The 13,350-nt window shown below is 39.4% G+C and overlaps 3 protein-coding genes across 4 annotated transcripts in view; 2 read left to right on the top strand and 1 right to left on the bottom strand.

Annotated features, from left to right (window-relative positions):
• The first annotated feature begins 3,814 nt into the window (after positions 1 to 3,814).
• On the top strand, positions 3,815 to 6,136 carry gja9a (gap junction protein alpha 9a). 2 transcript variants are annotated; one of them, XM_039804691.1, is made up of 2 exons: positions 3,815 to 3,833; positions 4,351 to 6,136. In XM_039804691.1, the coding sequence occupies exon 2, from the start codon at positions 4,370 to 4,372 to the stop codon at positions 5,852 to 5,854; it is 1,485 nt and encodes a 494-aa protein (XP_039660625.1). In that variant the 5' UTR covers positions 3,815 to 3,833; positions 4,351 to 4,369; the 3' UTR covers positions 5,855 to 6,136. The 2 variants fall into 2 exon arrangements, with proteins under 2 accessions (XP_039660625.1, XP_039660626.1); XM_039804692.1 differs by lacking the exon at positions 3,815 to 3,833 and adding an exon at positions 3,840 to 4,077.
• A 1,644-nt stretch (positions 6,137 to 7,780) lies between these two features.
• Positions 7,781 to 9,477, bottom strand: LOC120561567 (c-Myc-binding protein-like). The gene is made up of 5 exons (XM_039804702.1): positions 9,333 to 9,477; positions 8,778 to 8,850; positions 8,587 to 8,635; positions 8,255 to 8,384; positions 7,781 to 8,155 (listed from the first exon to the last, which is right to left on the bottom strand). Exons 1-5 carry the CDS (start codon positions 9,345 to 9,347, stop codon positions 8,114 to 8,116), a joined length of 309 nt encoding a protein of 102 aa, XP_039660636.1. The 5' UTR covers positions 9,348 to 9,477; the 3' UTR covers positions 7,781 to 8,113.
• A 904-nt stretch (positions 9,478 to 10,381) lies between these two features.
• rragca (Ras-related GTP binding Ca) overlaps positions 10,382 to 13,350 on the top strand; it is a 14,643-nt gene continuing 11,674 nt past the window's right edge. Inside the window, exon 1 of the mRNA XM_039806693.1 lies at positions 10,382 to 10,762. Coding sequence (XP_039662627.1) covers positions 10,580 to 10,762 — 183 coding nt within the window. The 5' untranslated portion in view covers positions 10,382 to 10,579. The remainder of the gene's footprint in view (positions 10,763 to 13,350) is intronic.

Below are 13,350 nucleotides of genomic sequence, written 5' to 3'. Positions count from 1 at the left end.
TCCTTACCTAGCTACTGCACATGTAGACTGACTCCCAACAAAGATGGAATAGAAGTGCGATGCCTCACTCTCAGTGTTGGTAAGGATACTTTAAAAACGTATTCCGTTACAGAATACAGAATACATGCCCAAAAATGTAATTTGTTATGTATTCAGAATACGTTACTCAATCTGAGTAACGTATTCTGAATACTTGGATTACTTCCACATTGAATTGCATTTTATAAGTGTAGGAAATGCGGCCATCCAACGGGCCATCACATACAGCTTACTAATTACTAGTTACTAAAAACGTACCTATTCTAGTGTGTTCTTCTGTTCCAGCTGGCTGAATGTGTACCTGAACAAGCAGATAGATTGTTGTATTTGTAGTCCCGAACTGCATACTACAAAAATCTAACCGCAGTCTAAGCTACCACGAGCTAATTTTAGCTAACGTTAGCTAGCATGTCAAACGGGGCTAGTCAGTCTTTCAACAGCACGTAGGAGAATGTAAAGTCACACGTCAACGTTAAAATAGCAAGTTGACCAGTAAAACTACAGCAGACGACTACCCTTGGCTATAAAAAATAACTTACTTTAAGATGCTTCTTCAGGTTGGAGGTGGAGTAATTTGGACGCTGAAAGGAGGTTGGTTGCTGGCAAGCAGAGGTTGCACTGCACAGTTATATTTCGTTCCCCTTGTTCTTTCTTTAATGTGAAATTCTTCTTCTTTAATTGTTTGAATTTCCAAGATAGAAACACATTCCTGCCCTGGCTCTGTTGTGCCAGTTCCGGCTCCATCTCTACCTCTATCAGTGATCACGCAAATAGCTAATTTTTTCATTTTCATATTGGGGCTTCTGGGAAATGCATGGAATTTTCTTAATTTATTTACAGAGTGAATAAACTCGTGAAACAGACAAGTATCGTCATGTAATCCATTGATTTCAACAATGTAACTGTATTCTAAATACCAACGATTTAAATTGTAACTGTAACGGAATACAGTTACTCATAATTTGTATTCTGACTATGTAACGCCGGAACACCGGTAGGCCTACATGTATTCCGTTACTCCCCAACACTGCTCACTCTGTAGCTAAAACAGAGAGCTCAACTCACAGGGTGAAAAGAGGAGCTTCAGCAATGTGCAGTACAACAAAAATATGGTGTTTATATGGAAATATGGAAATTAAACTATGTATGTAACTATGTATTGAATTATGTAAACCTATTCTGATATAACCTCTAAATACAAAAGTTAGCATAATATGAGCACTTTAAAACAAGGCAAAGGTTCATCAAGGCAACCTGTATCTTATAGACTATTGGCCAGTAGTCACATGGTCAGTAGGAGAAGAGTCACATGATTGTTGTGGACAGGTAGTCACATGACAGATCATATTCAGCAGTAAATTAACCAGCAATAGTCAAACAAGACAATGTAATATAATAAAGGCTTCTTAAACTTTACCCTCCTGAGTGCCTCAGTGTACTCAAGGTCAAGGTCAAGGTAACTTTATTATCCCCGGGGGGCAATTATTTGTACAGTCAGCAGACACACATAAAGACAAGACAAACAACAATACAGCAAAACATAAAATACCCACAATATCTAAACCACAATAGTGAAACCATGGTCAAATTATGTTTGAATATTTACTCTTGACTTTGGGCATGATAAAAAAAAAGACTCATGTCCTTCTATATCCATGAATTGGTGGATGTTGTATTCATTTATATGAAGTGTTTATAATTTGTATCACAACTTTTTACTTCCACTTTGGGGTCCATATGGATTTCTTTCTTATAAATAGTCCCTTAGTTGTAGATACTTAGAATTCATATTTACACAAATCATATAAATCTTTCATATTCTGGAAACTCTCCCGATTCTTCTCCAAAGTGTGCCATGCATGTGCCATTCCCTTGGTTAACCACTGTTTGAATCCATTGTCATCCGGTTTAAAATTTCTGTCAATTCCTACCTATTTCAACACATTTGTTCATCCTGTATTTTTTATCATTATGAACCATAATTCCAGAGTTAACGTAAAGTGACAATCTTTAAATATACTTTGTAATACGTTAATTATTTTAGACCTTAAATGCTGTGCTTTCGCCAATAAGGAAGTCAGAACTGAAGCTAAATATAAAGATCCCCTCCACTCATGTTTTACATCAAATTAATATTTTGTCTGATATTGTTTCTCTACAGAAGAAAGTTCAATAAACGACTTAGAAATTCTTAAAAGCACTCACTCCTTCTTCCCTCAAATGTTGAATCTGTGAATAACCAAATATGTTTAGTTTCAAACAATACATCGTACATCTGCACAGTAAAGGATATTTGTCCAGAATCCTTTATGAAAGTTTAAGGGTTAGGTAATTTATTGCCAAACCAGTTTACATACTGTGCAAGAAAGTGTAATGTATGTGTGTGTGTGTGTATATATATATATATATATATATATATATATATTTATAAATATTTTGGCAATTCATCTTCAACAAAATATTTGATAAAATAAAAGACTTTCAGACTGCAGACATGAAATTCCAACAAAAAAAATTTTTTTGAACCAATTAATTGCGCTGATAGACAGTCAGCCAAGGTGGTGTCCTAGGGTTCAAGTACATGCCAACATTGATTTTTCACATTGTAATAGGGGGAAATAACATTGGGATTTTCCCAATATGTTACCCCAGTGTGACCCTCTGCACCTCTAATGTGTTTGTACCAGACTGGTTTGAATCAATCCTGTTCTGCTGGGGAGAATGAGAGGTTCTAGGTCAGAAGGGAAAAGTTCAGCTTGCGTTGAATCTTGTCAACGCACAAATTAGGCCAAATATTCCCACTCTTGTAGATAGTTTGTTTTGCTCTGTAAAGCGAAAGAACAATGAATGAACATTTTGTATCATGGACATGAAGCTGTATACCATCATGACTGACCTCAGATAACAAACATGGTTATCACACAGACACATTTAAAGGTTTTTAAAATTGGGACAGTGTGTGAAGTTGGCAAACAGCAGTTGCAAGCACACCAATCCATTGTGATAGATTTCTTGTAAATGGGATAAAATAAGTTGTCAAGTGCATGAGAACTTAATTACACCCAGAGAGGAGCAGCAGGGTATGAAATCGGACATGATGACTCATTGATTACTTCGCTATAGTAGAAAACTATTGATCATACAAGGGCTGTGTGGTTAACTAACTGATATTGATAATGTGGGGGTTCTAACCACAATGACTGTTTCCTTCTCTTTGTTTGTACATATGGAGCAAATAGGCCCAACCAATTGAGTGCTAACAAATCCTAACCATGTAGTCAAGACTAGCAAGGTAGCCTATCTATTTGCAAACAGCTTGGTTATTTACACCCACACCTAATGTACACACCCAAATGAACCAACAAAAAATATGTTCACTAAGTTACCATCTCTGCTGTTGAATGCAGCATCTCTGTTTGAAAAGGTAAAAAAAAAAAACAGAATAAAAAAAAACAGGCCTGGTCTGCAAATAGTGAGGTCAATATCTGTGTTCCAACCGGTTACAGCCCCATCACTGTGAGGCTGTGATGCAAATGCATTGCTGAAGCTGTTGGTATTGACTTTCTCTTGACTTGCTCAGAGTTGTGTTGGCAACTTTCCCTCAACAGCTCAGTTGTTCCCACTTTGTTTTTGGCAACACTGAAGCACAGACGGGTCACAGAGGTCTAGGTGATGTACTGGGACTCATGTGGAGGGTGCTAACGATTTTTTAAAACTTTTTGGTGACCGCGCCAGGGCTGCATGACCCGAGGAGATTTAAGTCACCACCGGCAGTCTGTCCACGCCGCTGCAAGGTAAATGGAAACGACAAGTGCACAGAACTCTGCCGTGGTTTATATAATGACAGTGCTGAGGGGAATGGTTTTATTAAGGCAAAACTGGATAGCTGATCAGCCAAGGGAACATATCACTGGATGTACAAGTCCTCTCTGTCTACTTTAGAATATATCTTTTTTTGCAATTATGTGACACTGCATTTTTTACTTCACAACGTTTCTACTAGTTAAATAATACTAGTTTCATTTTTCCAATTGAGAGGTACTGTAATTTCTTCAAACTTCCATTGGAACTGGAAAATCTAAATTACTATTATCACTAAGTATTTTTTTATTTTGTTTTGGTCCTTTACTGCAAATGTTGCTCCTTTATATTGTGTTCTTTTAATCTGAAAAGGCTGCTTATATTGCCAATGTAACTTTGCTGTCTGCCTTAAAATCCAACTTATTTCCTCAAAGGTGTACTGTACCTAATGTTTCATCAGATTTCCTTCCCTAATGATTTCATCTCTCTATTTCACTGACTTTCTACCAGTCACAATGACAGAGTGAAGATGGGGGACTGGAACTTTCTCGGGGGGGTTTTGGAGGAGGTGCATATCCATTCCACTATGGTAGGCAAGATCTGGCTCACCATCCTGTTCATCTTCCGTATGCTGGTCCTCGGGGTGGCAGCTGAGGATGTGTGGAACGACGAGCAGGCTGACTTCATATGCAACACGGAGCAGCCTGGGTGCAGGAATGTGTGCTACGACCATGCTTTCCCAATCTCCCTCATCCGCTACTGGGTGCTGCAGGTCATTTTTGTGTCTTCTCCCTCGCTGGTTTACATGGGCCACGCTCTCTACAGGCTGCGGGCGCTGGAGAAGGCACGGCAGAAGAAGAAAGTGCTACTGCGGAGAGAGCTGGAGTTGGTCGATGTGGAGTTGGCAGAAGCAAGGAGGAGGATTGAGCGGGAAATGAAACAGCTGGATCAGGGGAAGCTTAACAAAGCTCCTTTGAGGGGCTCTTTGCTGCGTACCTATGTTGCCCACGTTGTCACTCGCTCTGTTGTGGAGGTGGCCTTCATGACAGGCCAGTACCTCCTTTATGGCTTTCACCTCTACCCACTCTTCAAGTGTGAGCGGGATCCTTGTCCCAATGCTGTGGACTGTTATGTTTCCAGACCAACAGAGAAAAGTGTCTTCATGGTGTTCATGCAATGCATTGCTGCAATTTCCCTATTCCTAAACATCTTGGAGATCCTACATCTGAGTTACAAAAAGATTAAAAAGGGCATCTTGGACTTCTACCCTCACTTGAGAGACGAGAGAGATGAACTTGATGACTACTATGCCAACAAGTGTAAAAAAGAATCTGTTGTGCAAATATGCTCTAATGTACCCCGAAAAGCAACAATTGCCTCTGCACCCAGTGACTACAACTTCATGATGGAGAGGATGCAGGGCACAATTATGTACCCAAACCTAATCAAACCTTCAACTGTTCTACCTCTTCAGGGCGAGCTGGCCACTCCGCACAATTTGGATGATTCCAGATGTTCAGCTCAAAGCCCCCCACATTGTGACTGCCCCTTGACTACCAACGAGCCCTGCTCGCCGTGCTGCGACTCCCTGATTAATCCAAAACAGGAGGCTGAGGACTTCTTGCATCTTCACCCACACAGTAAAGAGGATGGTAGCAGTGAAAGGGGGAGCCCAGACTTTCCAAAATGCCCACATAAGGCTATTGACGCTTCCACACTGCCAGTTAGTGCATCAAGGAGGCCGTGGAGGGCTCATGGCTCTTTCAATTGCTCTACAGTGTCGGAGGGTAAAAGCTCTGACACAGACTCCTATGAGGGTGCAAAAGCCAGCAGTGGAACTCCCTCCACTCGAACACACTCAAAATCAGATGCCAAACATCAAAGCCGGCCCTCCACCCCGGAGTCGGTGGATGACTCCAGCTCAGGATCCAGGCACAACCCCAGACCACCTTCCTCCAACAAAACATCAGTGGCAAGTAATGCAAGCAAACGAGCAGCAGACCTGCAAATCTAAACTGTGAATGCACCTTTTCCTTACAGCAGTCCATGTTGCAGGTGTATCGATTCGACCACCATATCTGCATTAAGGATTTAACACACTATAAGCTGCCTGGTGAGAGTTTACTCATATTTTGGTTTGTGTTTTTGTTCTAAACGTTTTAACAATTTAGGCTAAATAATGTGCCGTGCTTTAACCTTAAAGGTCCTATGACATGCTGCTTTTTGGATGCTTTTATATAGACCTTAGCGGTCCCCTAATACTGTATCTGACGTCTCTTTTCCGAAATTCAGCCTTGGTGCAGAATTACAGCCACTAGAGCCAGTCCCACAATGAGTTTTACTATGTGCCATTTCTGTGTCTGTAGCTACTGAGGAGGAGAGAGGGGGGGGGGCAAGGTGGAGGGGGGGGCAGTGGCCTTGACCAACTGCCATGTTTCACTTGTTTTCAAGCCATAATGTCTCTCTCTTTCTCATGGGTGGGCTAAATTCTCTGGGCGGGCAAAGCAGAGAAAGGGGAGGTAACCTTGCTCCTTATGACCTCATAAGGAGAAGATTCCAGATCGGCCCATCTGAGCTTTCATTTTCTCAAAGGCAGAGCAGGATACCCAGGGCTCGGTTTACACCTATCACCATTTCTAGCCAATGGGGGACCATAGGCAGGCTGGGGGAACTCATATTAATGTTAAAAAACCTCAAAGTGAAATTTTCATGCCATGGGACCTTTAACCCATTGCAGTTCAACCAATGGAATATACATTAAAAATTGCTTTTGGGGACGTACTGTATTAAAATAAGAAATACAGGACTTTGTATAGTACGTTATATGTATTTGTTCAACTGCTTTTGGAATAAACCTGTTTTTTTATTGTGATTAACTGCATGTATTGCTACCCAATTAGCATGACAACAATAATTTTAACCATGCATCTTTTTGGTATAATACAAGGCCTGGGCCTATTGTGGCACTGGGCCACAAATAGATTAGACGTCTTAAGTGGTGTTTTTCATTGTAGTGTGACATAACGTAAAAAATCCCAATATCATTTCACTATATAGTGAAATGTTAGTACATTCTGGCTACTGCACTTGCTCTTTAGGCTGGCAACTATTCCATTTTCTCAGTACATATTTACTTTTGATAACAGCAATACTTACATAAATACATACGTCACATAATTAGTACACTTTTAAAAATGTAACATAGCATGGTAGACTTTTGACGGGCAAACGGTCTATCCCACAGCAATGCATACATTTGTACCATAAAGTCATGCTAAATATTTTAAAAGATAAATATTTTGTCTGAAGCTTGCAGTTCAGTTTCATCTCTATATGCATATCAATAAGCAGCTAACACAGCAGCACTGACCTCACCAACAAGAATATGGTTTGATTACTATCCTGCTTCATAGTTTAGACTCTAAAATTATTAAATCTGATTAAACCAAACGTGCTCTGATTCCCAGTCTTCATTTGTCTTTGTATTATTTTTAGTAGAAAGCAATGACAGTTATATTGAAATACACAGCTGCATCTGACCACAGTAACCACTAGGGCTGTGCTCGATTGAAGAAATTCTTAGTCGACTAACACTCATTCAATTGTATCGACTAATCGATTAGTTGATTTAATCGACAGATCTGTAAATCTGAGTTTCTCCGCAAAGAGTCGTGCAAAAGCACCACTTTAAATTATTGTGTTTAACAGAGATTTGCTCGTATGTTTCTTGGAAATAAGTCATTCAGCATGAAAAAAGCATAAAACATGACTAATCGACTAAAGAAATCTAAGTTGACTAAGACCAAAACGACCGATTAGTCGACTAATCGACTAAGAGGGAGCAGCCCTAGTAACCACACTATTAAAATACTCTGCTATTCCAATAAAAGGCCTGATTAATACATTGCTCTTAGAAATGAGTTCAATCAGTGATACGACAATAATTACAAGACTGTGCTTTATTTTACTGGTGTCTTACATTTGAGTGTTTTACAACCGTTTACACCAGATCTTTGGAAATAAAGTGTAAGTGTGAATCTGAAATAAAGTGTAAGTGTGAAGACTGAACAAACAAGAAACATCAGAATCACAACAGAAATATACATATATGTACAGAATAAGTTAAATTCTAAGAAACATAGTAGAAAATAAGATTTACAAAAATAGATACCTAAAAATTGTTGTCCTGCACTTAAAAGGGGGTTCGTGTCTTGAAAGTGACAGCAAAATAAACAAAAACTATAATAATGAAGCCAAAGCGTTGCTTTCTAGTCTAGTCGGCTGTGGCTCCATCTTCAGGCTCGTAACGCTGCAGCTAGAAAGATGGAGAAAAAAAGTACATCTACGTTAAACAGCACGTTGTCTGAGATGACATAGTACACAACTTTTATGATAAGAACCAGCAAAAGCTTACCTTTGCTTTGAGGTCTTTGGTTTCCTCTGCCAGACGTGCACACCTCTGCCTCAAGTCAACCACCTCCTGCTGCAGAGCCTCAGTGTCTGCTGACATCTGACCAGCAGCATTGAGATGCTGCTTCACAAATCTGGGAAGGAGTTGGTTAAAGAACCTACAGCAAGCAGTGGCCTCCTGTATTAACTTCTCAACATTTATCTTTACTGTTATTTTTGTTTGGAGTGGTGGGTGGGGATATGAACTTCAGTCCAAGGCTCAACTCACAACTAACTAAACCAAGAGACAATTTCTGCAATGACCCAATGGTTCAGGATGTGTGTATAGAAGGATACTCCAGAGCATTGTTGGGCTTTTCAGGTTGTTCATACAGAGCCACTAGAACTGAAATCCAAGAGGGGAAAAAAGTTACATAAAATGTTAGTATTCCTTCAAGGTTTGAAAAAAAATATTGTTTTGTTGTCTATACTGAAACTCTGCTTTTAAGTTTGCAGCCCCCCCTCCCTGTGCCAAAAAAGTGCCATACCACTAGTAAGACTGTCAACAACACCAGCTTTCTCCAAGTATCTCCGAAATTGTTCCCTTTTAGGGTCTGGGCCCTGTATGAAGAGAAAAGTTTATTATTACAAATCGCTTATTTATTAACAAATATCCAACTGTCAAGTCAAGTTAACAAAAATACACCAGAGAAATGAAGATGTCAAAAATTGGTTTAAAAAAAGTACTGTACACTGATCTCTCATCAGTCGTTTATTTGCCTGAATGCCCTGCTTTTTATATCATTTTCAGAGTTACTAAACATTAAACTGTCAAATAATGACCTGCAGCAGATATTGTTAGCCAAAAAGCAGTTTGTAGTTGGTTTATTGACATTAATTTAACTTAAGTTTATCCACAAAGAGTTACAACCGCCAAGCCAAACCATGAGCCGTCACAGGTGGTCTTTCGATTTACTGATGAACACCTTGTAACCTCCTAGCTAGCTAATATTAGCTTAGCAAACTTGCAATTAATAGACAAGAAACTGAAAAGTGATTACTGGAGCATTAGTGTAAGACAAAACGACAGCAAATACACTTACTCTATAATGTGCCATAATGATAAAGTTGAATTGTTCAAATAGTTAAGTTAAGTTTTTGTGTCCCGCTCATAGACTGTTAACTGCCTGGACCGGAGAACTAAGTTAAGTTTCGTTTATCACCTTCCTTTAAGCAATGGTCTGGATGCTGCCTTCAGTTGTTCATCGTAAAAATAGGTAAAAACATAAACATGTATCAGCCGTAAGCAGCGCAGACCTCAGTATTTCTACAATTTTATTTTATTTTATTTTACATGTTCTATAATTAATTAATTTGACAGGGGCAATACATGCAGGCATTTTTACATTTAAATCAATTGCAACCGATTCAATATAAGATAAAATATAAATATATAGGACATTATGTATAATTTGCAGACCTTGTCCCTGGTTAGGCTTTTAAAAAATAAAACACATTATACAATTATAGCTAGTCTAATACAGGCATAGAAACTAACAATAAAACAGACAGACAACAACCGTTACAAACAATCACTAAACACAGCAATTGAAACAACAATGACTAAAAAAGACAATTAAGAACAACAAGGCAATTAAGAAACAACATAAGCCATGTCTTTAATCCTAGATAGAAGACGCAAAACTCTAACTCAAGTGCGTCTACGCTTAACAAATGGCATATGTTCTAAATTAAATCCATCGACTCGATTAATTCCGACATTTTGAAAATACCTTTAAAGTCTTCACTTTACTGTGGTGGATTTCTGCTACCATCTGCCGGTGATATTGCAGAACACCAGCGCTGGCCACTATGTATTTGGTTTGTTTTTTGACTATCTTCATCAAATGTTCACTTATTTTACAGGAAATAAAATGTATACATTATATGTAATTCTTGCAAACTCAATCATCTTAAACGGTTGTGTTACGAATGTGTATTGCTTCATATTCGGGTGATAGGTCACAATATACAGGTCTGAGTACTAGTCAGGTGACAGCGACAAACCTCAGTAGAGTGACAGGCGGTCGACCAATCATTTTTTGTGTTGTAATTCAGACAGCGAATCAGAATCAAGGGGAGGGATCAAAGGGTGAGTTTTTTTTTCAAAGGAGAGGAAATCCTTAGGAAATGTGTGGGATCACGCTCGGTGTTTCCAAGTAGCCTGGGCGTTATTGACAAACTATTTTCATTGTGTGACGGTAGTTTGTGGTGCATACCGATCATCCGATACAAACACGGGTGTGGTGAGTGACAAGTAAGGGGGGGAAGCGACCGTCGTTAGGTCAAAATGTCGATTCAGTACGAGGTGGAACAGCTGGCTGACAGCTACGGGGTTGCGGACTCGTTCCCCAAAGATTTCGGTTATGGTGAAGAGGAGGCCGACATTGAGGACAGCCCGGCGCCGTCCGACAGCAAACCGAGAATCCTGCTTATGGGTTTGAGAAGAAGTGGCAAATCATCCATACAGAAGGTAAAGAGAAACGTTCACGTTAAACTGCGCCTTCCCCCTGCTTCACGCAGTAAATGGGACGTTAGCCAAAATAGCTAGCGAGTTAGTTTAGCATGTCGTAAGTGATGGTAGCTATGAACCAGCAAATAACATGTTTAGCTACATGAGAGTGGAAGAACTGAGATGGAACCCCCTCCCGCAGCTAATGACCAGTTAGCCTTCAGTGTTAGCTAACGTTAGTGTAGCTGTAGCAGTAAATTATTGACCAGGTGGACAGGAGACGCAGTGGGTGCATCTTAACTGATATATGGACATAAAGCATGTGACTGTTTTGTTCACAACTTGTCCAGCATGCCTAACATATCTTAGTCCCACCCAGCTGTGAGGTAGGTGTGATGTGTAGCTCTCTCACATGACTGTAACTTGACCACACCTTTCATTCTGCAAGTCATAACACTTTGTTTTAATCAGTGCACCAGTCAAAGCACATGCAGTGTGGCCAACATGCTCTTTAATTCTGTATTTAAGTCATGGCTGGATTCATGAGTTATGTGGCCCCTATTGAACCTCCACCAACTGCCCCATGTGCATTGTGTAATATGAACCCTGTGGCCTCGAAGATCCCATTGAGTCCAGATTAACCAGTACTCCCAGTTCCCCTAGAAAACATTCTTGCTGTGGTGTTGAGCCACCCAGATCCTGACGCAGCTCGTCTTGTGATCAATCTGCTTGGTAGTTGAAGGCCTAAACAGTAGTCACATTTATTACTTATGCTGTGTGGAATAGCACCTCTGTTTTTCTCCTATAGCTTAATGTAATATTTATTAAAAGCGTAATCAATTCTATGGTATTGTCTGTTTCAGGTGAGATGGTCCAATTCTATACAGCAGTGATAGTTAATTTGCGTTTGTTTGTGGAAATGTGATTAACTACAACTTAATTAAGAATATGCATCATGTGTTCACAATAGGTAGAACAAAAATAACGCTTTTAAAGTTAGATTTTGACACAGGATCCCTCTATAAGACATGGACACACACTTTAGTGGTGTAAATGCCTTAACACATTTCTAATGAATCCACTTATCAAAACCAATAGACATGCAATGAGCCTGGGGCTTTTGGGGCCTGTCGGAGTTGTTGCCCACTTTGCCATGTTGGTAATCCCTCCAAGGTTAGCTGTGTCAGTTATATTCTTTAAGTCTTTCAGACAGGCACTGTGTTTGAATAATAGATGAGATGCAGTTGTGCCGTCTATGATATTTTATTATTTATGTTCAATCTCAACGGGGGAGGTAGAATCAGGCTGGATATAGCGTGACTCGCCAGGAGCCTATTATATATATATATATATATATATATATATATATATATATATTTTACACACACACACACAATGAATGGCAGTTTTCTGTACTGAAGTGCACCCTTGTACTGTTTTTCTGTAATCCACACACCGTCAAGTCTCAGATTAATGTTCTCCTGTAAGCCTCCAGTATGGGCTGAAAAACATGTGATTTGGCTTTTTGCTGGTTCATTGGCCTGTGACCTCAGTGGCCCACACACTGATTCAAAATGGCGATGGTGGAGAGAACACTCTCAGGTTATTTTCTACCCGTTACTGTATTCAGCAGACCAAGACCCTTATCAACCCTTAACCACACTTCACTTTATACAGTTGCAGTCTTACTGTCTACTGTTTTAAAGCATGCAGCTGGAAAATGCTGAATGTAGAATGATGTGTTGCATCAGAGTGAGTCTGCCCTTTCCCCTCCTCTTGCTTTTCATGTGACAATGTCTTTGTGCTTAAATCATTGCATGAACCAGAAAACAGTACAATAATCTTTCCCATGAAAACAATATTTTCATACCGGTAATATTGCAAGATGCAACATATTGTAAGGAAATCATCATCTTGTGTAAGTAACTAGTGAAGAAAACCCAAATAACACTTTTTCAAAAAGTTGTATGTATATAAAGTTGCTGTATTATTAAATGCTCACCATTCGTCGTAACTTTATAGGCCAATGAGATTAAATAACGTGTAACAAGAGGTTCAAAGTCACAGTCCTTTTTAACAAGCATTAAAACAAAAAAAGTGTACTCTGAAAGTGCCAAAATAAAGACCCCAAATACTTGAGAATAAAATAGACAGGGAATTGGAGCTCATAAACTTCAATTTTTCTATCTGTATGATCAAAACCAATACAGCCATCCACCTTTTAGTATGGTAGCGAGGAGGATTTCCAGTCCATTAACATCTCTTGGCTGTGATCAACCCGAGCACCAGTTATTATAAAGATTATTTTTTTGGGGCATTTGGACAGATGAAGACATGAAAGGGGAGAGAGAAGGGGAATGACATGCAGCAAAGGGCCACAGGTCGGAGTCGAACCCGCGGCCACTGCGTCGAGGAGTAAACCTCCCGAGCACCAGTTATTGTTGTAATGTATGGCTGTAGGTAGATGCCAGATACATTTTCAAATAAATGTCAGTGTCAACTTATGAAAACAAAATTTTAAAGTAATAGGTAAATTTCATAAGCAATGCATTTCAATTTTAATTTCATTTAGGTATCTCTCTATTGTATACTATTATTTTAGGACTCCA

This window comes from Perca fluviatilis, chromosome 7, assembly GCF_010015445.1.
Source record: "Perca fluviatilis chromosome 7, GENO_Pfluv_1.0, whole genome shotgun sequence".
NCBI lineage: Eukaryota > Metazoa > Chordata > Actinopteri > Perciformes > Percidae > Perca > Perca fluviatilis.
Note: the sequence above shows the minus strand (reverse complement) of the source record. Positions and strands in the feature narration are given on the sequence as shown.

Bases quoted from the DNA above. Each gene is read 5' to 3' on its own strand.
- gja9a (XM_039804691.1), top strand. From the start codon at position 4,370: ATGGGGGACTGGAACTTTCTCGGGGGGGTTTTGGAGGAGGTGCATATC.
- LOC120561567 (XM_039804702.1), bottom strand. The intron at 8,636-8,777 runs GTATGGCACTTT...CTTGGATTTCAG, and splicing joins TGTTGACAGTCTTACTAGTG to TTCTAGTGGCTCTGTATGAA. The intron at 8,385-8,586 runs GTATCCTTCTAT...ACTCCTTCCCAG, and splicing joins AAGCCCAACAATGCTCTGGA to ATTTGTGAAGCAGCATCTCA.